Here is a 25,283-nt window from a genome sequence, read left to right on the forward strand (position 1 = left end):
GGGATCCGAACCCTCGGTGGGAGCGCTGCCACGCTCCCAAGCGCCACACTCTACCGAGTGCACCACTGGGCCGGCCCTTACATTTACATTTTTAAGAAATGTAATTTTATCATTGTCTACTCTGACTGCACTTACACATTCATGTGTGTTAAGTTTGTTGTGCCTAGGTCCTATATGTTAACAATAGGTGCTTTTTTTTATTTTTAAAAAGATGACCAGTAAGGGGATCTTAACCCTTGACTTGGTGTTGTCAGCACCATGCTCTCCCAAGTGAGCTAACCGGCCATCCCTATATAGGGATCCGAACCTGTGGCCTTGGTGCTATCAGCACCACACTCTCCCAAGGGAGCCACGGACCTGCTCAACAATAGGTGCTTTAAATGTAAATTACCTATACTGACAACTGTACATTGTTTACTTGTATGTATATGCCAGCACACACACACACACACACACAGACAGATAATTCCCAGTAAGGGAAAACAGACAGGAAGGGTGAAATTTATAAATGTAATCATTTCTGATATTCAGATAATGATTTTAATAATTTAATCTAGTTTAAATCTTTAAAAAAAATCCTTAAACTTGGGAGTGCAAAACCGAAAGCATTTGAATTCTTTTGAACTATAGAGTTTTCCAATAACTTAAGTAGGAGAGGAAGACTCATTGAATTTACAGCTCATTTTTAATAACTTCTCGGGACTGCCTGGTATAAGTTTTAGGGAGCTGGATATTTTTGGTCTCCTCCTTAGATCCTTTTTCGAACAGGACAAACCACAGTGCAGTGCCAGCTCACAGCTGGGCTCTCCTGCTGTCACCAGGCGTGTCAATGGCATATTCACATGCGTGGAAGAGGCTGAGGCTCTGTTCTGAGAACTGAAGCTGTGGACAGCAGATGTGGGGTAAAGTCAACAACTGCATTCTAAGGTTGTGGTTTTGTTTTGTTTTGAAGGGTATGTTTTCAGAAGGACTCATGCATGGACAAGGGACTTATCTTTGGGCCGATGGATTGAAATATGAGGTAAAGCATATAATAAGTTATAGTTCTAAACTGTAATTATGAAATTTAATGGTCAGGTTTCTACAAGTAGACATACTGTTTTCGTAAAAGTAATTCAGTACTGGATTTAAAAAAATTCACAAAACCAAGGGATATAGTAGCTCGTGACTGCATGGGACCCACTGGTAATTGTCGTTACTGCTTTCATTAGTAGAGTGTAGAGGTATTCTACGTGTTCTGTGCATATACAACGCCCATACATGTATGTGTGTATGTACTTATTTATATATTGGTGGCTGGCTGGTATGGGGATCCAAACCCTTGACCTTGGTGTTACAAGGCTGCGCTCTAACCAACTGAGCTAACTGGCCATCCCCTTATGTGAATTTAGCACTTCCTCCTTTATACAAACACAAATAGTTTATTATATACTATTTTCTGTACCTTTATTTTTTAGATATCGAACCATATCCATTCATCCAGATCTAACTATTTTCACTGGCTGCTTGTATCCTGTTCACTTAGCCCATCTTGCTGGGTTGAGGGGAATGTGTATTTTTAAATTGATGCTAGGACAGATTTGTTCTCCAAGCGATTGTACCAATTTTAACTCCCACCCACAAAGTGCCTGAAATGTTATTCTAAAAATCTCAGTTGCAGAGTTGCTAACACGATGGTAGTTATAAATGGAAATGAAGACACTGAAAACTCACACACATAATGCGCTTATTCAAATAATAGCCAGACGATGAGGCCAAGTTTAGGCCAGGAGGGCAGTGGCCTGGAGCTGGATGGTGGGAGACTGGATACAGAGGCACAGGGAAAGTGAGAGAGGGGTCGACCCTCAGTGTCAGGAGAAAGAGAACCTCAAGGTCCAGGGGATCCTGAGGAGTGGGTTCCAACAGTGGTTTGGGGTCAGCCTTTCTGGGGGAACTCCCTTCCCACGAGACATCCTGCGTTCTAGCCTGTGGCCAATATTCAAGGTTTCTGATCCCTGAATGGCGATTTGCCAAGGGATTTCCTCTGCTTCACGTCTCTGGAAACTCTTGGGGGTGGAGCTGGGGTCATTCTTGCAGGCACAGACCCCTGTATCAGCCCAGTCAGGAGGGTTTATGGGCAGGATTTGGGCTTTCACAGAAGCGTCCTCCAAAGGTCAGCTGGCCTCATGCAATCTGGCCAGTGGTCAGGTCAGGCTACATTGTCCTCTTTTCTGTGCTGACCCTGGTGAGTTCAGACTCCTGGAAGAGAATCTTCACAGAAGTGTCCTCCAAAGGTCAGCTGGCCTCATGCAATCTGGCCAGTGGTCAGATCAGGCTACATTGTCCTCTTTTCTGTGCTGACCCTGGTGAGTTCAGACTCCTGGAAGAGAATCCGGTGGCTCTGGGCTGATGTGTGTCGTACTGTTTGCTGCCCCCTCAGCAGACACCTGGTCCTTCCCAGAGCGGATTTTTAGAAGGTGCCCATGGGGTGGGTGGTTGACTGACGTCTGCAGAGTATTTTGATGAAACACAGGCAGAAAGAAGGGTTTCCATCAGTGACCGCTAAGCCTGGCTAGTCATCCAGATCTCCTGGAGGGAACAGTGATTAGCCTCCCTGGAGGTGGGTTCTAAGAATCTAGCGTTCCCAGGGTCGGGGTTGGAAGCCATCCCTTACCACGTCACCTGCTTGCCTCTTGGAGCTTAGTCTACACACAACCTTCCAGATTCTTTATTCTGCCGGGGCCTTGGGTGAGAGAGGATGGGAAACACAGAGAAGGAAGGAGGAGAGAAAATGAGGGGATTCTGCTGTTTCCACGGGGGAGACAGGAGTAGTATCGGGAGTCAAGGAGGCATCACAAAGAGCCCATGGGATCAGGGATCCCCTGCCTTCTCTCTGTTACCCTCATGGCCCTTTTCCCATAGGGGGACTTTGTGAAGAACATCCCCATGAACCATGGCATGTACACGTGGCCGGATGGCAGCACGTACGAAGGAGAAGTGGTCAAAGGCATGAGGAACGGATTTGGTGTGTTCAAGTGCAGCACGCAGCCTGTGTCCTACATCGGTGACTGGTGCCAGGGCAAGCGACACGGGAAGGTGGGTGAGGCAGCCGCGGGTGGAGTCCCACCATGAGCAGAGTGTACCCACACGGTGGGCGGGAAGTGGCTGCTGGGGCGCGTCCACTTGTGGTTTTTTTTTAACTTAGTGATATTTTGGTTTTACTGTATTTTTCATGGTTCTCTCTACTAATTTATTTCTTCAGGTTCACTTTTTGTTTATTGAGGTGAAATTGCACATCACCTAAATAATCATTTTAAAGTGTACAATTCAAAACGAAGAAAACAAAAATAAAGTGTACAAGTCCACAGCATTAAGTACATTCACAATGTTGTCCATATCTGTCTAGTCTTCCAAAATTTTCATCACTTCAAAATAAAACCCCGTACCCATTGGGCAGTTACTCCCCATTTCCCACTCCCCGCCCCCCGCAACCACGAATCCGTTTTCTGTCTCTGTGGGTTTACCTATTCTGGACATTTCATAAAGATGGAATCATATAATACGTGACCTTTTGTGTCTGGCTTCTTCCACTGAGCATGTTTTCAAGGTTTGTCCAGGTCGTAGCTGAGTCAGTACTTCATTCCTTTTTATGGCTGAATAATACTCCATTGTATTTACCATAATTTGTTTATCCCTTTAGGGACATCTGGGCTGTTTCCATCTTTTCACTGTTAGGAACAGTGCTGCTGTGAATGTGTGCAAGGATTTATTTGAATACAGTACTTGTTTTCAGTTCTTTTGGGTACACACCCAAAAGTGGAATTGCTGAGTTATGTGGTAACTGTATGTTTAACTTTTTGAGGAACCACCAAACTTTTTTCCACATTAGCTGAATCATTTTACATCCCTGCCATCAATGTGGGGTATGTTCACTTTGAACCAAGGATGACATTTTTGGTATAACTGTTTTGCTTGTGTATAGGATGAGAAAATGCCGTAGCAACTTTTAGAATTTTTAAAATTTGTAGTTTTTAGAAAAATGTCATAGAAAAAAGAAAAAGTCTACCATTATTATCATTACTGGTTAAGATTAATAGGTTGGAACCTGTCCCCTGGGAGGGTATTACCAAATGTGCTATTACCTTTCAGAAGTCTGTGATCCTGCAGCATTCACACGTGGTTTCTTAAATAACTGGGGACTCCTTTTTTCTGTGTGTATCATTTATGACTGCCTACTGAGGGAAGGTAAATGCTCTGGTTTAGTTTCAACCCCACACAGTACATGGGTGGAGTCTGATGTCTTAGTTGGAAGCTCCACAGAAGTCAGTGCCTCTCACTCTGGAGGTGCGGGTGAAGCGGGTCTGCGTGAGCCCTGAGAAACCTTTGAGAATTCTGGCTGCAGAAGCCGTTTCATCCAAATAGCACAGGTCATTAAACCCCAACTTCTGTTCTGCGTCTCCTGAAGAGACCTGGTCTGTGCACCGACTTTCTTGTAAGCGGAGCTGCCAGGTGGATAAAAGTGGAACAAGAAGCCCTTCTGTGAGGTATATGCCCATCTCTGGAAGTCGGCTGAAAAGTCTCTCACAGACCACGGTGGATTTACAGTCTGTCTGTTCATAAAGGAATATCTGGATTTCAGAGTCTGAAGGGGAATTAGAGATCTAGTCCAGCCTTCTTCCTCACCAGATGCGGGCAAGAGAGTTGGGAGAGACCATCGAGGGCCGCGACTAAGCCCACCTGAGCACCCTGGCCTCTTGTCAGCCCACATCACGGGGAGGACCACCCGTGGAGACCACCTTCGCTCTCCTGCTTTCCTCAGGCGTTACCAGACTGTTCCATTGTATGTGTATGTGTGTGTGTGTGTTTAACTCACAGCAGATCATATCGGACATATTGGAGGGGTTGGGGACAGTGACTTATAGACAGAAGCAACAGGATGGCTGCAAGAAAGAACAACTTAACCTGATAATGAGGAAGAAATAGGAAAGTCACACACACACACACACACACGCACGCACGCACGCACAAATAGATAAACCAGTGAAAAAGCGATTTGAGGCTGCCCAGCATAGATGTGAATTCGTCGCACGGTGGCAAGTACCGCTCCCTGACACACGCACGCACGCACGCACAAATAGATAAACCAGTGAAAAGGCGATTTGAGGCTGCCCAGCATAGATGTGAATTCGTCGCACGGTGGCAAGTACCGCTCCCTGACAGGAGTCATCAGAGAAAGGTTACGCTGTGTTCACTTACACTCAGAGGCAGCAAATGAGTTGAATGTCAAAATAGATAAAACAAACATGGTTTTGGTACATAAGGGAGAGTGACCTTCAGTTACATGGAAGGTGTGACTATTCAACACGACAGGATTTCTTTAGGTACTTACTTGACTAATAGTTACTTAATATAATGATATACCTGAATATAATGAATGTAGTCATTCCAGGCTTTAATGTGGCACTTCGTGAAGGAGTAATGATTTGTGACATTATCTCATTCTCCCTTGGTGTGGACACTTTACCGTTTTCTTGATTGCAGGATAGAAACTTAATGGATTATATGTCTTACCTAAGTATGACATTGACTTCTGCATAGTTTATACTTCTTAAATTCATATATTTATCTTTACATTTAAAAGAGCAGTTGTGTTATGATGCTTGATTTGTAAAAATGGTATTATTCATTTTAGGGCTCCATTTATTACAATCATGAGGGCACCTCTTGGTACGAGGGAGACTGGGTTCACAACATCAAGAAAGGCTGGGGAATCAGATGGTAGGTATGACCACTGCCACACTGGGGTGTGGGTGAAAAAGTGTTGGTGGGCCCCAATAATTTTCACTTAGTTTATTTAAAGATAAGGTACAGAAATTACAGAGAACACATTTTCTGTCGGAGCAGGATGGAATATTTAAATTAATCCCAGTATAATCTCCATAGTGATGAAAATATTCTATGGGAAATTTGGGAAAAAACACCATATTAAATAATACCTAATCATACTGTTTCACTTTATTATACGTAGCAACTGCCTTTCTATGTTCTCTGTATTAATCACGGATCTGCATTATTAGTTGTATGTTTTCTGAAGAATGTTGACACATTGACTTGATGTTAGATTGAGCTGATAGTCAAATATTTTAAGGATTAAAATATTTGGGGGCAAAATACTAACTAATAATGCAATAGGGAATTATTTTGAAAAGATTTAAAAACATTGCTCTTACCTACTTTGTCACCTGATCAAATAGTCAGAAGGTTTAATAAAGTGATTTATTCTGCCCTAAGATGATTATTTTTACCAACTACAAGCCTACCCATTGAATTTAAATACAGGGAAGATTGTATGGCACAGGGTTGGATTTCTTCAAAGGTGTTCAGGGGGAAAGTTTAAAAGAAAGTCTTAAAGGGGAATGTTGTATATGAAGGTAACTCATTGTTTTCCATGGGTTTCTCTTGTGCTAGTTACAAATCTGGAAACATATATGAAGGCCAGTGGGAAGACAACATGCGCCACGGAGAAGGGAGAATGAGGTGGCTGAGTACCAGTGAGGAATACACCGGCCAGTGGGAGTGGGGGGTCCAGGTATGCCCCAGCCTGGGCGTCTCAGCAGCTTCAACACAGAGGCAGATGCTCTGCTGATGCACATGTATTATTTGGAATGATATGGTATAATGGTAATGTGAAATTTAAACTCTGCTAAATTTTGCAACTTAAATTACTACTTACGGTCTCAACTCTGCTTTTTTATTGCTGTTTTAATATTTTGTCTTCTCTAACGGTCTCATACAAGCTAGGTTCTGCCACCAGCAGATTCATAAGTTCCTATGGATCCTATACGGACTGAGACTATTGTTTATACTTTAGAAGTTATGGATATCCTGAACAGAAAAGAAAAACTTTATATAGCTAATTTTATATAGTTCATATAACTAGGATTTTTCTGATATCTTATATATGGATCTGTAATTGGGGACCTTGCTGAACTCACATAAGAATTCTAGTTGCCTTGTACTGGCCAGCAAAAAAAAAAAGGTTTAGTTTGTTTTTTGGGGGGATTCCTTCCTCCCTCCCTCCCTTTCTCCTTTCCTTTTGGCAGCTGGCCAGTATGAGGATCCAAACCCTCGACCCTGGAGTCATAACACCACACTCTAACCAGCTGAGCTAACTGGCTAGCCCCTGGGATTTTCTATGTAGGCAATCATGTTTCTAAGTACAGTCAACTTTATATCTTTCTTTCAAATCTGTATGCAATTTTCCCCCCTTACCGTATTGCACCTGGCTTGTTAAGACTTTCAGTAGGATGTTGAATAGGAGTGGGGAGAGGGGAAAATCCTTACATTGTTTCTGATCTTAGTGGGAAAGAATTCAGTCTTTCATTAACTGTGATGTTAGCTGTAGGCTTTTCATAGATACTGTTTATCAGGTTCAGGAAGCTCTCTTTGATTCTTAATTTGCAGACCGTTTTTATTATGAATGGATGCTGAATTTTGTCTAATGCTTTTTCTGCCTCCAGTCAGGTGATCATGTGGTTTCTTTTCTAGTCTGTTGATATGCTGAATTACATTGATTGATTTTCAAATGTTGAACCAACCTTGCATTCCTGAGATAAACCTTCCTTAGTCATGATATTATTATCCTTTTCATATCTTGCAGGATTCAATTTCCTAATACTTTGAAATTTTGTGTCTGTGTTCATGAGGAATATTAATTTATAGTATTCTCTTCTTTTCTTTTTTAAAAAGATGACCGGTAAGGGGATCTTAACCCTTGATTTGGTGTTGTCAGCACCACGCTCACCCAGTGAGCTAACGGGCCACCCCTATATAGGGATCCGAACCCGTGGCCTTGGTGTTATCAGCACCACACTCTCCTGAGTGAGCCACAGGCTGGCCCCTTATAGTATTCTTTTCTTATCCTTTTCAGGTTTCAGTAATCAGGGTAATGTTGGCTTCATAAAATGAGTTGGGAAGTATCCTCTTCTCTTCAATTTCCTGGAAGAGTTAGTAGAACTGGTATTATCTCTTCCTTAACAGTTCAGTTGAATATGCCAGGGAAGCCTTCTGGGCCTGGAGTTGTCTTTGTGGACAATTAAATATAAATTAAATTTCGATAGTAGATAATATGCTATTCAGGTTATCTATTCCTTCTTCAGTGAGCTTTGTAAGTTTGTGTTACTCAAGGAATTTGTCCACTTCATAGATATTGTTGACTTTATTGGCACAAAGTTGTTCATAACATTCCTTACTGTTCTTTTAAAGTACATAAAATCTTTAGTGATGTTCCCTCTTTCTCCTGATATTAGTAATTTGTGTTTTCTCTCTTTTTTTCATCAGTCTTGCTAGAGGTATATCAATTTTATTAATTTTCTCAGAGAGCCAGTTTTATTTTTCAATTTTCTTTCTTTCTTTCTTTTTTTTTTTTTTGGCAGCTGGCCTGTATGGGGATCCAAATCTTTGAGCTTTGTGTTATTGGCATCGCTTCTAACCAAGTGAGCTAACTAGCCAGCCCCCAGTTTTAGTTTTATTTATTTTCTCTGATTCTTTTTGTTTTCAACGTAATTGATATCTGTTCTGTTATTACCTTCTTTCTAGATGCTTGGGATTTAATTGCTCTTCTTTTCCTAGATTTGTAAGATGGAAACTTTATTGATTTGACACATTTCTTCTTTTCTAATATAAGCATTTAATACTATAATGTTTCCTCTGCCTTATTTGTATCCCATTAATTTTGATATGTTGTATTTTAAGTTTTGTTCAGTTCAAAATATTTTCTAATTTTGCTATGATTTCTTTCTTGTCCTGTAAATTATTTTGAAGTATGTTGTTTAATTTCTAAATATTTGGGGATTTTCCAGATATCTTTCTATTGTTGATTTTTTCCCCTTGTTTTTAATTCTACTGTGGCCAGAGAACATACTTTGTATGATTGTATTTTTCTTAAATATATTGAGATTTATTTTTTGGCCCAGAATATGGTCTATCTTGATGAGTGTTAAATGTATTTCTGCTTTTCTTGGGTGGAGTGTTCTGTAGTTGTCCATTAGATCAAATTGGTTGATAGTGTTGTTCAGCTCTCCTATATCATTACTAATTTTGTGTCTCCTTGTTCTATCCATTTCTGAAAGAAGAGTGTTGACGTATCCAAGTACAATTGTATATTTGTTTCTCATTTCAGATCTATCATTTTGCTTTGTATATTTTGAGGCTTTGTTGTTAGGTGCAAACAAATTTAAGATTTTTATGTCTTCTTGGTGAATTGACTGTTTTTATAATTTTGTAATATTCTTCTTTAACCAGGGTAATTTCCATTCCTCTGAAGTCTACTTTGACATGAATATAGACACTGGATTTATTTTTAAAAAATTTTTAATTTGTAGTAAAATACACGTAATATAAAATTTATCATCTTTTAGTGCACAGTTCAGTGGCACTAAGTACATTCATGTTGTTGTGCTACCATAAACACTGTTCATTCACAGAACTCTTTTCATCTTGCAAAACTGCAACTCTACCCACTAAATGCTAACTGCCCGTTTCCCCCTCCCTCCAGGCCCTGGCAACCACTATTCTACTTTCTGTCTTTACAAGTTTGACTATTCTAGGTCCCTCATATAAGTGGAATCATACAGTATTTGTCCATTTGTGACTGGCTTATTTCTTTCTTTCTTTTTTTTTTTTTTGTCATTTTTGTCACCGGTAAGGGGATTGCAACCCTTGGCTTGGTGTCGCCCGCACCGCACTCAGCCAGTGAGCGCACCAGCCATCCCTATATAGGATCTGAACCCGCGATGGGAGCGCCGCTGCGCTCCCAGCGCCACACTCTCCCAAGTGAGCCATGGGGTCAGCCCAGTGACTGGCTTATTTCACTTAGCATAATGTCCTCAAGCTTCATCCGTGTTGTAACACATGTCAGGATTACCTCCCTTTTTAAGGCTGATTATATATACCACATTTTGTTTATCCATTCATCTGTCAATGGGCACTTGGGTTATTTTCATCTTTTGGCTATTGTGAATAATGCTGCTATGAACATGGGTATACAGATACCTGTTTGAGTCTCTGCTTTCAATTCTTTTGGGTATATACCCAGAAATTACAGAATGGTATATGTAGAATCATCCCCAAAATTGTGAAAAAATTGTATACGTATATAATTATATGTACATATAATATGTTGATTTTTTTTTTTTCCTTTTTGTCTTTTTTCGTGACCGGCAACGGGATCGCAACCCTCAGAGTCGCGCCTGCACCATGCTCAACCAGTGAGCAGACCAGTCTCTATATGGGATCCGAACCCTCGGCGGGAGTGCCAGCACACTCCCAAGCGCCGCACTCTACTGAGTGTGCCACCGGGCCGGCCCAATATGTTGATTTAATATGTATGATTGTATGTCCCTGGGGGAAAATACAGATGAATTCTCAAACTGAATTAGTGGTTATCTCTGGAAAGCGGGATTGAGAAGGAGGTACTTCTGTCAATTTGTATGTTAAAAAAATAAAAAATTAAAATAATTATTTTATTTATTTATTTATTTGTCTTTTTTGTGACCGGTAAGGGGATCGCAACCTTTGGCTTGGTGTCACCCACACCGCTCTCAGCCAGTGAGCTCACCAGCCAGTCCTATACAGGATCTGAACCAGCGGCGGGAGCGTTGCTGCGATCCCAGCACCGCACTCTCCCGAGTGCACCATGGGGCCGGCCCTTAAAATAATTATTTTTAAGCCAGACATTTCATATACATGTCTTCAATCTTTGCATCCAAACTGCAGGGTAGGTGTTATTTCTGTGTTGCAGATGAAGAACCTAGAGGGCTTAAATAATTTGCCTTATGTCAAAAGACTGGTTAGTAAGTAGCTGAACTAAGATGGAACCCAAGTCTGTGTGACTATGAAATCTGTGTTCTTTGCCTCTGCAAATTATCATTGTATTTGTCCTAATTTTAAATGGATTCATGTAAAAAGGGGAAGTATTTTGAGCATTTCTGGTGGCAATTTGCTTTCTTTTCAGAATGGCTTTGGGACACACACATGGTTTCTGAAGAGAATCCCCTATTCCCAGTATCCTTTGAGAAATGAGTACGTAGGAGAGTTTGTGAATGGATGTCGTCACGGACATGGGAAGTTTTACTACGCCAGTGGAGCTCTGTATGATGGAGAATGGATTTCCAATAAAAAACATGGCATGGTGAGTATAGACCTGTGAGGATTACATTTCAAAGATTATGTTACACAACTGAAATACAGTAAAAGGCGTGTCATTCTCTAGTAAGTTGCATTATTCATTTTGCATAGAATAACTTACTGTTTTGTTAAGGTGATTATATGAATTTTAAAATATTTCCAGCATATTATTGATTGCCTCTATATTTAGAGGTTATTTAACTAGTTTGTGTTGGGTGTCTGTGTGTGTTGGGGAACAAGTAACAGACCATCTAGCTTAATCTGCCATATATAATAAAGAACAATGTGGGCTCAGGGTTGGTTTGTTGCAACAGCTCCGTGACGGCAGGATTTCTCTTCCATCTATCCACAGTGTCTTCCACCATGTCAGCTTCTCCCTTGTGTAGTCTCTTCCTCATGATTACAGGATGACTGTTCCAGGCTTCACATTCCATATCTCACTAACTACAAGAAGAGAAGAAACTCTTTTCCCAGAAGCTGTGTTTCATTTCATAGAGCTGAATTGGGTCATTTGCTCACCTCTGAGTCAGGAACTGACTATTGGTCTGGGTAGGACAAATATCAGGAGAGTCCCTGTTGTGTGATAGACACTCTGCTGGTCATTAGCACAGTTTAATTAGACACATTCTGTGACCTAGAAATGCTTGAAGTTGGGGAGAGCTTTTGAGGAGAAAAAAGACGAGAGGAGGGGGAGGTGGAAGAGGAGGAAAGAGAGGATTTACACAGTGATGCAAGACTCCAGAAGCCTGATTATATGTGGACTAAACATATACCTTCAGAACAAACTAATAAAGGCTCCAAATTCTTGAAAAAGCTATCAATGTACATATACTAATGTTTTTCTTTAAAAAACTTTTCCTAAACTGCAAATAGTTATTTTTCTATCTGCAGGGCCGATTAACTTTCAAGAATGGGCGTGTGTATGAAGGCCCGTTTTCCAATGACCACATAGCAAAGTTTCCAGATCTTGAAGTTGAATTCATAAGTTACCTGGACCTGCCTTCAGAAATTTCCGAAACGAACAAGCCATGCAGATCTTCCATTAGTGCTGGTAGGGAGCATTCACCTGTCAGTTGAAAACAAATTAATCTGTTTTTATCCATGGTATCCAGTCATGAAAATACACCTAATACTTCAGAAAATAGAAGTGTCCTGTGAGAAACTGTTTTCTTAGTAGGTTTTTCAAATACTCTTGTATCACAGTTTGGTGGAAAATCATTTTGACATAACATTGCTTTTCACAATTATCCCCTACATTTGCCGTCTTTTGCTAGAAATCGTCAGAAAGCTTGATGGCAGTGAAAGTCATTCCGTGTTAGGATCGAGCCTTGAGCTGGATCTAAACTTGTTGCTGGACATGTATCCTAAGAAAGATCAACCAGAAGAAAAGAAGCAGGTAAAATCCTTTTGTATTGTTATACATTTATATTTTTGGCTTAAATATTGCTGTAGATTAGATGCCTCCCAAACCTCATTAAAGCTTAATCCCCACTGTAACTGTGAGGGTGGGAAATCCTATTATGGTAATTGAAAGATGGGGCCTTGAAGAGGTGATTGGGTTGTAGGACCGTGCAGTAGTGAATGGATTAATAATGGTGGTCAGGGGCATGGTTCTGAGGGCTTTAAAAGAACAAAACATTAGAGGTCGGTCTCCTTTTGATCTGCCATTTTCTGCCATGTGAGAATCCTGGGTCAATATTGCCACCACCAAAGCCTTCACCAAATGTGTTCCTTAGACTTTGGACTTCCCAGCCTCTGAAACTGTAAGCAATAAATTTCATTTTCTTACAAACTACCCAGTTCCAGGTATTTTGTTATAAGCAACAGAAACAGACCAATACAGAAAATTGGTACCAGAGAAGTGGGGTGATATTTATAACAAATACTTCAAAATGTAGAAGCAGCTTTGGAACTGGGTGTTGAGGAGAAGCTGGAAAAATCTGGAGGAGCGGGCTAGAAAAAGCCTAGCAGCTACTGGGAGTTTAGAAGACAAGAAAACCAGGAAAAGTATGGAACTTCTTAAAGACTGGTTAAATGGTGGCGAGCAGAATGCTGATAGAAATATGGACAGTAAAGGCCATTCTGAGAAGGTCTCAGATGTAAATGAGAAGGGACTTTTTGGGAACTAGGGCAAGGATCACCTTTACCGTAAACTGGCAAGGAATTTGGCTGCATTCTGTCTGTGCCCTAGGACTTTATGGAAGGTAAGACTTAAGAGTTGCGAACCAGAATGTTTGGCGAAAGAAATTTCTAAGCAGCAAAACATTCAGGAAGCTACATGGCTACTTGCAACAACCTATGCTGAGTTATGGCAGAAAAGGCATGAGGTAAAGCCAAAATATATAATTCAAAAGAAAGAAAAGGGCAAAAAATTGGAAAATTTTCAGACTGGCCATGTGGTAGAGAAACAGAGAGCATTTTCAGGAGAAAAACTTAATGGTATAGTCCAGTGGCCATTTGCTAAGGAAATTAGTATAGAAGAAAAGGATTGCCAAGAGAAGGGAAAAAAGACCTTGAAGGCCTTTCAGAGATCTTGGAAGCTGCGTCTTCCATCACAGGCTCAGGGGGCTAGGGACACCAAATGGTCTTGGGTAACAGGCCCTAGGCACCCTCCATGGGCTGGCTGCCCAGGGCCACCTCGGGAGGCTGCTCCCCACACCAGCACCTCAGCTGCTTTGGCTGCTCCAGCTGTGGCTAAATTGGCCCCAGGTGTGGCTGGACCTGCAGCTTTGGAAGATACAGGCCGGAAGCCTTGGCGGCGTCCATGTGGTGTTAGGGCTACAGGCTGGCAGAATGCCAGAGCTGTAGAGTCTTTGGAGCCTTCACACCAATTTCAAAGGATGTATGGAAAAGCCAGGGACCAAGGAAGAGATCTGTCGCAGGGGCGGAGTCACTGCATAGAGCCTTTGCTAGAGCAATGCCCAGTGGAAATGTGGACTCAGAGTTGCAGCAAAGAAATCCCACCAGTGCCATGCCTAGTGGAACCATGACAGCAGGAATGCCATGGAGACCCCAGAATTGTAGAGCTACCAGCGTGCAATGCCAGCCTGCAGAAGTTGAAGCATTACCTGCGACCAGGAAAGCCATAGAAGCGGAGCTGCCTGAGGACTTGGGGACCCAACCCCCATACCAGCATGCAGAGGACATTGAACATGGAGTCAAGGCACATGGTTCTCTAGCTCTGAGATTTGATGCCTGACCTGCTGGGTTTCGGACTTGTTTGGGACCTGTTACTCCTTTCTTTTGGCCTATTTCTCCCTTTTTGAATGGGAATATGTATCCTATGCTTGTCCCACCATTGTGTCTTGGACATGGTTAACTTGTATTGATTTCACAGATGGGACTTTGAACTTTGGGCTTTTTTTTTTTAAAGATGACCAGTAAGGGGGTCGTAACCCTTGGCTTAGTGTTGTCAGCACCACGCTCAGCCAGTGAACCTGCAATCCCTACATAGGATCCGAACCCATGGCCTTGATATTATCAGCACCGCACTCTCCCGAGTGAGTCCTGGGCTGGCCCTTGAACTTTGGGCTTTTGAGTTGAAACAAGTTAAAACTTTGGGGATGAAATTAATGTATTTGCATGTGAAAAGGACTTGAGTTTTGGGGTTCGGGTTGGAATGTAGTGGATTGAATTATGTCCCTCAGCCTTGTTGAAGCTTAAGTGCCCACTGTAACTGTTGAGGGTGGGAAATCCTATTAAGGTAGTTGGAAGATGGGGCCTTGAGGAGGTGATTGGATTGTAGGACCGTGCCGTAGTGAATGGATCAAAAATAATTGTCACAGGCATGGTTCTGAGGGCTTTAAAAGAAGAGCACATGAGAGGTTAGTCTCTCTCTGCTCTGCCATTTTCTGCCAAGTGAGACTCCTGCATTGCTGTAAAGCCACCACTACAGAAGACTCACCAGATGTGTTCTCTGGACTGTGGACTTCCCCAGCCTCTGAAACTGTAAGCAATAAATTTCATTTTCTTACAAACTACCCAGTTCTAGGTATTTTGTTATAAGCAACAGAAATGGACTAATACAAATATTAACAGAGTCCCCATAGTCCTGGGAAAAAACAGATGGTGATTGCTGTAATGTATTGAGTGTCTTTCATACAACTGATAGATGCTTTACATACATTGTCCCATTTAGTGTGCAAGGCAGCCCTATGAGTGAGCAGGCTTTGTGAGAAAACGGAAGCCCAGGCGGAGGGACTCAGGGACTCACCCAGGGCCTCAGAGCCCATAAGGGTCACATCACCCTCTCACTCAGATCTTTCTGAAGGCCAAGGCTGTGGCCCCTTTCCTCTATAGGATATTAATGCTGCTGCGCATTATTATGGACTGCTAGGGTTCAAAAGAACTTCAAGCCCATATAAGTCATTAGAAACCTAGAAATCCCTAGAGACAGAGAAAATCATGTGTACTTGGACCTTGTTTGATTAGCATCTGGCAAATCAGATACTGAAATACATCTTCGTAGCAAGGTCCCTGCTGTGACAGGGGGTTGGTTTCTTCTGTGAAACCATTGTTGAAGATGTCGTTCCCATGAGAGAACCATCGGCACCTCAAGCATGCGAGGCACTTTGTGCCTTTCTCGTCCTCATCGCTGCCTCATCTGGCCCCATTCCTCAGGGCCTGGAGAGGGACGGCTCCATCCCCCACCCTCCCACTTTCTGTCCCATGGCCGACTCTGTGATTCAGGCTCCTGATGTCACTCACTCTTCCACAAAATTCTTGTTAAACACAGAAACCCTTATTATATTCTCTAATTACAAAAGTAGTACATGATACTTGTAGAAAATATAAAAAATACAGAGAAAAGTAAAAGAATCTCCATCCGAAATCTTGGGACTGTCTTTCCAGGTTTTTACCGTGCCTGCATATATAGAGGTGAGATCATTCTGTTCATTTACTCTCTATTTTCATGTAGTATTCAATGATAGCTACTCAGTGTTCATTAAATATTCTCCTACATCGTAATTTTTAGATGAATAAACTAATATATATTGATTTGCCAAAAAACGAGAGATCGTGTTTAACATTATTTCCCTCTCCCACCTATATTTTTTACATGTATTTATTTATTTACTTATTTTTTAAAATTTTTATTGAATCAATTGATTATGCATATTTTGGGGGTTCAACATTGAAATATGTTGATCAAATCAATATTACTAGTATATATATTGTTACAGATTGTAATTATTTTTTATGTCCCTTGTCCATTCTCTCCCCATCCCCCTATCCCTCCCCCCTCTAATTACCCTAGATTTCTTCTCTCCTTCTGAAAGAGTAATGGTTACTCTGTTGATTTGTTGCCTAGATGATTTGTCCAATGCTGAGAGGTGTGGTCAGGTCCCCTGATATTATCATAGAGCAGATGCTTCTTCTGTCACTCTGAAATGGGCTTTGTGGAGAGAGACATCCTCTTATTTCTATATCTCTGCTGGTGACTCTCCTTGTGTCAATGCACTCCAGTTGCTGGCGGGCCATCTGCATGGTGGTTGTGATGTCTAGCTGCTTTCTGGTGGTGGCTGTGGTGGGCTACCCCTGTGGAGGTGATGTTTTTGGCATGCCACTTGGTGCTGATGGTGTGCCTGGTTGTGGGGACTGTCTGGTCCCCAGCTCCATACCTCGGGTCCCTGGGTGGGCCCAAGGTTCAGTGTGCCTGATTCTGGGAAAGGGGCCTGAGGCACTGGCATGGTGTGCCTGATTGTGGGAGGGGGGTCTGGTCCCTGGATCCATGCCTCAGGTCCCTGGGAGGGCCTTGAGGCACTGGTATGGTGTGCCTGGTTGTGGGATGGGGGTCTGGTCCCCTTCTCCATGCCTCGGGTTTATGGGCAGGCCCTGAAGCACTGCCATGGTGTTCCTAGTTGTGGGAGGGGAGTCTGGTCCACTTCTCCATGCCTTGGGTCCCTGGGCAGGCCCCAAGGTGCTGGTGGTGTGCCTGGGCTGGAACTAATATTTTGTCCTTTGCTTACTTCTAAAATGGGGGAACTTCCTCTGGGAACCAGTACTTGAGTTGTCTGGTTGAGCTAAATTGCTATTTTGCTGCTGTTTCCCTAGGGAAGGCTTTTTGTGCAGCTTAGGGTTTAATGGTTGACCTTAAAGGTACTTCGGGCTCTCCAGAAACCCAGTGCACCTGGATTGTGTAGAAACTCTGATCTGGGCCTGAGTTTTTTCATCAAACTGCACCCAATGCAATTCTGCATTCCTGACTAGTCTCCTCTGAGTGGTCCTGTGCTGATTGGGGGGCAGATCAGCTGTCCTTGCTGTGCGCCGGTGTTATCCCAGTGGGCCCATCTCCCCCACTGCCCTTGCTACAAACACTTCCCATGGGATGGGCCCTGGGCTGGTCCCTTGCGATGACTCATTGGCCTCTGAATGGCTCCCCTTTTACAGCTGTTCTGGCTCCTCGCTCCTGCGTGGGTCCACGGAAACCCTATTAGTGGTCTTGCTGTCCTGGGGGCCACCAAGGCCCTCTTCTCTCCTGCTACCTCCAAGTAACTCCATCTGAAGGGCACAGCTGCGGCTGCTGCCGGCTCCTGCTCCACGCGCTCAGCAGTTCCAGCCTTAAAGCAGCCGTGGCCCGAAACTCTCAGAGCAGTTTTTTCTTTTTTCTTTTTTTTTTGTCTTTTTTCGTGTCCGGCAACAGATCACAACCCTCAGTGTCGCGCCCGCACCGGACCCGGACCGGCAACGGGATCGCAACCCTTGGCCTTGCCCCCACACCTCGCCCAGCCAGTGAGCGGGAACCGGTCTGTATGTGGGATCCAAACCCTCAGCGGGAGCGCCACTGCACTCCCAAGCGGCGCACTGTAGCAGTGCGCCACCGGGCCGGCCCTCAGAGCAGTTTTTTCTTTCTCTCATCATGGCTTCTCCTGCCTTCATGAACTCCATAGGTCTCTCCTCCTCTTCCCCTGAGCTCCAGTGGCCGCAGCGTGGCTGATGTTACATTTTTATCATTGTAAATTGGTTGATTTGTGGGAGAGAGTGATGCTAAGGACCATCTATTCTGCCATCTTGACTGGATCCCTACATTTACATTATATATAATTCATTTTCCAGTTTGGAGTTCTATATCAAAACATGTGGGTATTAGGATTATGGGTTTTAAAGTATATCTTGACTGTTTTATAATTACAAAAGTAATACATGCTCTTATAAAAAAATCCAAACGACAGGAATATGACACAAAAAGTGAAGGAATCCTATAATTCAATACTTTAGGGATACCTTTAAACATTATTAATGACTGGATAATATAATTCATAAAATGGACATATTGCAAGTTAGTTAGCAAGTCTTCTGTAGTTTTTTCTTTACTTTTTATTTCGAGATGATTTTAGACTTACAGAGGAGTTGCAAAAATCATAGTTTCCATATGCCTTTCACTCAGCTTCCCCTGAGGTTGCCATGGTACAATGATCAAAACCAAGAAATTAACACTGCTACAATGCTATTAACCAAGCTACAGACTTTATTTGAATTTCACCAGTTTTTCTCCTAAGGCCCTTTTTTTGTTCCAGGATTCGACCCAGGATCCCACATTGCATGGGGTTGTTTGTCTCCTTCACCCCCTTCTGTCTGTGACAGCTGCATTATTTTCTCTTCCATCTTTTATTCTTTCATGGCCTTGAGACTTTTGAAGAGTACTGGTCAGTTATTTTGTAGAATGTCTCTCAGTTTGGGTTTTCATGATATGTATTTTTGGGTTTTCATGTTTTTTCATGGTATGTATTTCTTATCTGTTATTGGCATTATTTTGTCAAGATGTGGGTGTCTTATTTTGAGCAGGGGTTCTAGATTATTCTAGTTTCAGCCAGAGCAAGCCAAAGCAAGCAAGCAGTGATCCTCGAAGCCTGCAAGCTATCCTTTCTCATCCAATGGCTGCCTTTGCTGTCAATTCCACGTACCTAGCATGGTGTTCAGGGCCTACTGTGGTCTGACATCCACCAATCTTCCAGCTTATCTCCATCAGTTTCCCTCCTCCTCACCATGAGCTCACAAGCTGACAGTGGCTGCACGTGCTTAGATAGCACTCTGCTTTGGGCATGGTCCCAAACGCCTTTAATTCACTGAATCCTTCCAGCAGCCTTGGGGGCAGGTACTGTGGTTGTCTCACTTTGCACATGAGGGCTGTGGCAGAGAGAGATGATGGCCTTACTCTAGGTCACACAGCGCCACTGGCATTCTTGGAGCACCACGTTCTGTCCACTCCCAGGGCCTGGCCACCACTTAGGGTGCCTGCTCTGCATGAAGTGCTGCTCATTTTCCCATTCTCCGAGGTCACACAGCGCCACTGGCATTCTTGGAGCACCACGTTCTGTCCACTCCCAGGCCCTGGCCACCACTTAGGGTGCCTGCTCTGCATGAAGTGCTGCTCATTTTCCCATTCTCCGAGGCTCAGTTTCACGTGCAGCATCCTCCAGGAAGCTTGTTATGTAGAATCTATCTCCTTTCTCTGTGGCTCTGTCCTAGCAATGACACTTCCTTATTATGTATATGTGTCTTATGTTCTTTAGTAGATTTTAAGCTTTGTGAAGACAAATTCTGTATTGTGCTCTAGAACGATGCTTTTAGATAGAGCAGACTATAAATATTTATTAAGTAGAATTAAATTTTAAAGAGCAGGAGTTAATGATGAGAGTAAAAAATTCCTGCTGCAGCTGTCCAGGTGGGGCTTTTCTGTCTCCCTGGGGATCGCAAATACTGTTCTTCACATTCTCTGAACGTTTTATTTAAGAGGCTGAGGCATGGAGTAAGTGGTTTTGGAGAACGGGACATTGTATAGGCTGCAGAGTTGCATGTATGGGGAACTTGGGGCAGCATAAGGACATCTGGGGCCTGGGGAAAATCCTAAAAGGGGGCAGAGAGGGAGGTTAGTAAAGCAATCAGTGTGAGTATTGCTTATTTCAGACTTCAGCCTTAAATGTGATGCTAGTTGTATGTTTTTTATACATGTCTTTTATCAGGTTAAGGAGTTCCTTTCTATTCCTAATTTGCTGAGGGCATTTATCATGAATGGATGTTAAATTGTGTCAAACCTATCAATTGATATGATCATGCATTTTTTCTTTTTTAGTCTATCAATATGGTGAATTACATTGATTGACTATTCAAACATCAAATGAGCTTTGCAATCCCAGGGTAAACACTGCATGGTATTGATGTATCATTATTTTTATATATTTCTGTATTTAGTCTATTTTGTCAAGGATTTTTGCATCTATGTTCATGATCTGTAGACAACAGAATTTTATTGCTGCCATGGAGATAGCAGCATGAAAGGAATTCCATTTCCAGATAACATGTCTTTTTGCTATTAGTCATAAATTACATTTTATTGACTTGGGGATGGGCAGGCAGAATAAACATTTATTGACCTCTTACAATGGTAAGAGGTACATATTATTACTTTACACGTGTTATCTTACTTTTAGAAAACAAGGTATTGTGTCTTTTACTTTTGTTCTTATTAGGCAGGATTAAGATGTGCATGGCTTTCTTCTTTCCAGGTAGAATATGCTGTTTTAAGAAATATTACAGAATTAAGAAGAATCTATAGCTTTTACAGCAGTCTAGGATGTGATCACTCTCTGGATAATACCTTTCTGATGACAAAGCTTCACTTCTGGAGATTTCTGAAAGATTGCAAATTTCATCACCACAATATAACTCTTGCCGATATGGACAGGATATTAAGTAGTGAGTATTCCAGATCCTTCACATCTTTAAAGGATAGTATAACGTTAAGTCATATGGAAACAAGATAAGAAATGTTGAGGGAGTGGAGAAGGCAAATGTTGGGAGAAGTATTCCAGAAATCAACATATGGTCTTGTTCTCAAGGTGCTTGTTATGCACTTGAAGAGACAGTACAAGACCATCTTCAGCAAAGTACGGCCTGTGGGCCTAATTCAGCCCATTACTTGTTCTTGTAAATAAAGCTTTATTGGAACACAGCCATGCCTGTTTGTTCTCATATCGTCTGTGGTTGTTTTTGCCCTGTAAGATCAGAGCTCCATAGTTGTGACAAAGATTGTCTGGGCTACAAAGTGTAATATATTTATGGTCTGGCCCTTTACAGAAAAGTTTACCTATCCCTGATCTATAGAAAAAAAAAAAGCACTAAATTAGCAGGTCAGAAGCAAGGAGGGGGGCCGGCCCGGTGGCGCACTGGATAGTCCGCCGCTTGGGAAGCGCAGCGGCGCTCCCGTCCGAGGGTTCGGATCCCACATACAGACCGGGTCTGTGGTTGTTTTTGCCCTGTAAGATCAGAGCTCCATAGTTGTGACAAAGATTGTCTGGGCTACAAAGTGTAATATATTTATGGTCTGGCCCTTTACAGAAAAGTTTACCTATCCCTGATCTATAGAAAAAAAAAAAGCACTAAATTAGCAGGTCAGAAGCAAGGAGGATCAGGAAAGACTTGAAGTAGTCTAGAAAATGTTTTAGGCAGTCTTAGGATTAGTATTGATTTCAAATTAGAAAATTCATGTGATACATTTAACAACTTTGAATGTTTTACTCGTTTCGGCTGAATTCTGGGAGGCAGAACTGAAAGCCTAAAATATCTATTTGAAAAATTTTAGAGAAAAACACCCATTTACTTCAAACCTAAGTGTTCGAAACATACTTTAAATCCATTTAGAATTAGCAGCATTAATCATACTGTGGCTCAAATTACTTTGAAAAACACTGGGATAAGATATCCTATAAGTTTCTTGTAAAGTATCCAGGTAGAGATGTTTTGTGTGGAACTTACCTTTTAGTTGGACGCTTATATATGTTCAGAATATTCTCCAGGAAATGAAATACGCCATCATATTCAGTTCCTTGAATTGTGTACCAGGAGCAAATAAAATAGAAGTCTCTAGAAAATACTAGGCATCTTCTCCAATTTTCTTATTTTAGCCAATAATCACATCCCAGTTGAAGAAATTCATTCTCCATTTACAACAATACTTTTGAGAACATTTCTGAATTATCTCCTGCAGTTGGCTTACCACATTCATCACAAAGAATACCAGTAAGTACTACTTCTGGACGCTTACAAGGGGACTAGGGCAGAGCTAACTCGTACTATAGTTTTAATGTCCTCTTTTCTTCATAGTTGTTGTTTTGACATACTCTTGAAATGAAGGACTAGACACAAAACTTTTCCGTTAATATTAACTACAAAGCCATAAAACACTGGATTAAAACTCTGAAAACCCTTCATATCTGATTTGTTTCAGTATTATGTATAGCTCTTGGGATTTTACTCAGAAATCGTCACAACCAACCCTTCCTTCTTAGGTCAGAATTCCCTGTCTTTCTCAGAGCACCAGAGATACTCTGTATACATATGTATTCTTTTAACTTTTAAAAATAATTTTAGGGGCCGGCCCGGTGGCGCACTCGGTTGAGTACGGAGTTTGGGAGCGTGGCGGCGCTCCTGCCGAGGGTTCGGATCCCATATAGAGACCGGTCCGCTCACTGGCTGAGCGCGGTACGGGCGTGACACCGAGGGTTGTGATCCCGTTACCGGTCACGAAAAAAAGACAAAAAGGAAAAAAAAATAATAATAATAATTTTGGACTTACAGAGGTGTTGCTAAGTTAGTACATAGAGTTCCTATATATGCTTCACCCAAATTCCCCTAATGTCACATCTTACGTAACCATGGTACATTTATCAAAAGTAAAGAATTAACATTGCTATAATACCAGTAACTCGATTACATACTATTAGGATTTCCCCAGTTTTTCCACCGAAGTCCCTTTTCTTTTCCAGGGTCTAGTCCAGGATCCCACATTCATTTTGCTGTCATGTCTTCTCAGTCTCCTTCAGTCTGTGATAGTTTCTCAGATTTTCCTTGTCTCTCATGAATTTGACACTTCAAAAATACGGGTCAATTATTTTGTAAAATATCACATAACTTTGATTTGCTGATGTTTTCTCATGATTACACGGAGGTTTTGGATTTGGGGGAAGAATACTATGGAGGTGAACTGCCTCTCTCACCGTATCACATCAGGAGGTACATGATGTCAGTATGTCTTATTACTAACGACGTGAACCTTGATCACTTGGTTTAACATGGTGTCAGTCGGGTTCTTCTACTGTAAATTTACTATCTTCCCCTTCCTATACTCTATTTACTAGAAGTAAGTTATTAAGTCTAGCCCACATTCAAGGAGAGGGGAATCAAGTTGTACCTGCTGGTGAGAAGAGTAATTATGATATCTTTTTAATCACAGAAATAGAAGCCCATCTCTCTTTTTGTGTTTTACAAAACTGATGACTGAGAACATTCATCCGAATGCCTGCCGGGTAAAAGGTAAATAGGAGAACAATAGGATTATATTTACCATCATCTTTCCAAAACATAATTCTGTGATCATTTATTGAATGTTTATATTTTTAGGCAATTTATTCCGGGAGCAACAGCGGACACTCTATTCCATGAATTATATCGATAAGTGCTGGGAGATTTATGTAGCTTACTGCAGACCAAATGCAGCCCCTCCCCATGAGCTTACAATGAAGATGAGGCACTTCCTCTGGATGTTGAAAGTAATCACTTAAGTTTGATATTGGTTTTATATTCATAGGCATTTTGATTTTAATTAGAGAAAGTCATGATATTCTAGCTGTGATATGCAAATAATGAGGTGAAGATCTGGGATGAATTTTCATGGCCATTGAATGTTTATTGAGCCTCTTGACAGAAGAGTATGATTCTGATAGTGGAAGAAATAGAAACAGGGATTGCCTGCCTAATGTGCTTGCAGATTAGGGGAAGGGGATGGTCCATGGCCCACAATACCTTTACACATACAGACCTAGCCATTAAAGGAAGACGGGAGAATGACTGTCATTTAAAAAAATTATTGTTCATCAAAAAAGTAATTTTTAAAAGTTATTAGTTTGCAAAATAGTGACAATATCTTATTTATACAATGTTCTCATACTAACTATTGGTAGTTTTTGTTCCATGATACTTTTATTTATTTTTTTGTTACTTTATTTTATTTATTTTTTTGGTGGCTGACCAGTACAGGGATCGAACCCTGGACCTCCTTGGTGTTACCACGCTCTAACCAACTGAGCTAACTGGCCAGCCTTCCATGATACTTTTAATTTGTCTTTGTGGGAATACAAATGATAAAATTAAAGGAATCAAATACTAATGATAGAGTGCTTCAAAAAATTTAACGGTGTTGTATGTATATGAAAAACTGGCAGTACCCTAGTGTCTAACTATAGAAAAACAGTTTCTTATAAGTATGTGATATTTGGGATAGACCATTGTACAGCTGTTTATTTGTGCACCTTTCCCCTTTCTTCATGGCCATCTGTCCCCATAGAGTAGGTCAGACATCCTGGTTTTGGATAACTGCATCCTCATCATGGTGTTTATTTAACATGTTCTTCTTTTCTCCACATTTCCATTAACATGGTAGTTAGAGTTACAGACTTGGTTAGAATCAGGTGTTTTGTTTTCCTATAGATCCACAGGTGTTTCCGTGTACTTCCTATTGCATTACATAAGGAGTGTTCCCTTTTAGTGATGCTGAGATTGATCACTGGGTTCATATGGTGTCTGCGTGATCCTTCTGTTATAATGTTTTTCATAAACCTTTCATTAGTGACTTTAGCAGCCCTTGATGGTCATTGCTAATGTCCATTATTTCAGTAGGGGTTGTACAATGGTAATTTTCTAATTCTATCATTTCTTCTGCATTTATTAGCTGTGAATAATTTAAAGAACTTTACTTCATCAGCTATTTGAGGACTCTGAAATATAGTTCATATAGGGAAGTAGGGATAAATGCTTGGTTTTTCTCTTTAAGGTGACTAATGAGCTTTTAAAAATATTATCAATGCCTGGATTTATATAATTCAATGTGTTTTAATCCATTGCTGTCATTTTTTTTGTTGGTGGTCAAATTGTCCCATTTTTGGCCAGTAAGAGTCCCTTCAAGTTGGCACGTGTTACCTTGAATCTAAGGATTGATGTTCTTCATCAGTTTTGAGAATTTTGCTTCTGAACCATTTTTTTCTCTCTGGGACTCCAACTGAAATATTTTAGACGTTAACACCGTACTCTTTCTCTCTCTTTTCTCTATTTTCCATTTTTTT

The 25,283-nt window shown here is 41.5% G+C and overlaps 1 protein-coding gene across 2 annotated transcripts in view; it reads left to right on the forward strand.

Annotated features, from left to right (window-relative positions):
• Positions 1 to 947: 947 nt before the first annotated feature.
• Positions 948 to 25,283, forward strand: part of RSPH10B (radial spoke head 10 homolog B (Chlamydomonas)) — a 55,945-nt gene continuing 31,609 nt past the window's right edge. For both annotated transcript variants that reach the window (XM_008582304.1, XM_008582305.1), the window contains exons 1-11: positions 948 to 1,021; positions 2,902 to 3,075; positions 5,672 to 5,757; positions 6,448 to 6,568; positions 10,994 to 11,170; positions 12,058 to 12,217; positions 12,441 to 12,562; positions 20,673 to 20,862; positions 22,071 to 22,185; positions 23,399 to 23,478; positions 23,566 to 23,714. In XM_008582304.1, the coding sequence (XP_008580526.1) occupies positions 956 to 1,021; positions 2,902 to 3,075; positions 5,672 to 5,757; positions 6,448 to 6,568; positions 10,994 to 11,170; positions 12,058 to 12,217; positions 12,441 to 12,562; positions 20,673 to 20,862; positions 22,071 to 22,185; positions 23,399 to 23,478; positions 23,566 to 23,714 (1,440 nt within the window). In that variant the 5' untranslated portion in view covers positions 948 to 955. The remainder of the gene's footprint in view (positions 1,022 to 2,901; positions 3,076 to 5,671; positions 5,758 to 6,447; positions 6,569 to 10,993; positions 11,171 to 12,057; positions 12,218 to 12,440; positions 12,563 to 20,672; positions 20,863 to 22,070; positions 22,186 to 23,398; positions 23,479 to 23,565; positions 23,715 to 25,283) is intronic.

Source organism: Galeopterus variegatus, unplaced genomic scaffold (genome assembly GCF_000696425.1).
Source record: "Galeopterus variegatus unplaced genomic scaffold, G_variegatus-3.0.2 Scaffold2561, whole genome shotgun sequence".
Taxonomy (NCBI): domain Eukaryota; kingdom Metazoa; phylum Chordata; class Mammalia; order Dermoptera; family Cynocephalidae; genus Galeopterus; species Galeopterus variegatus.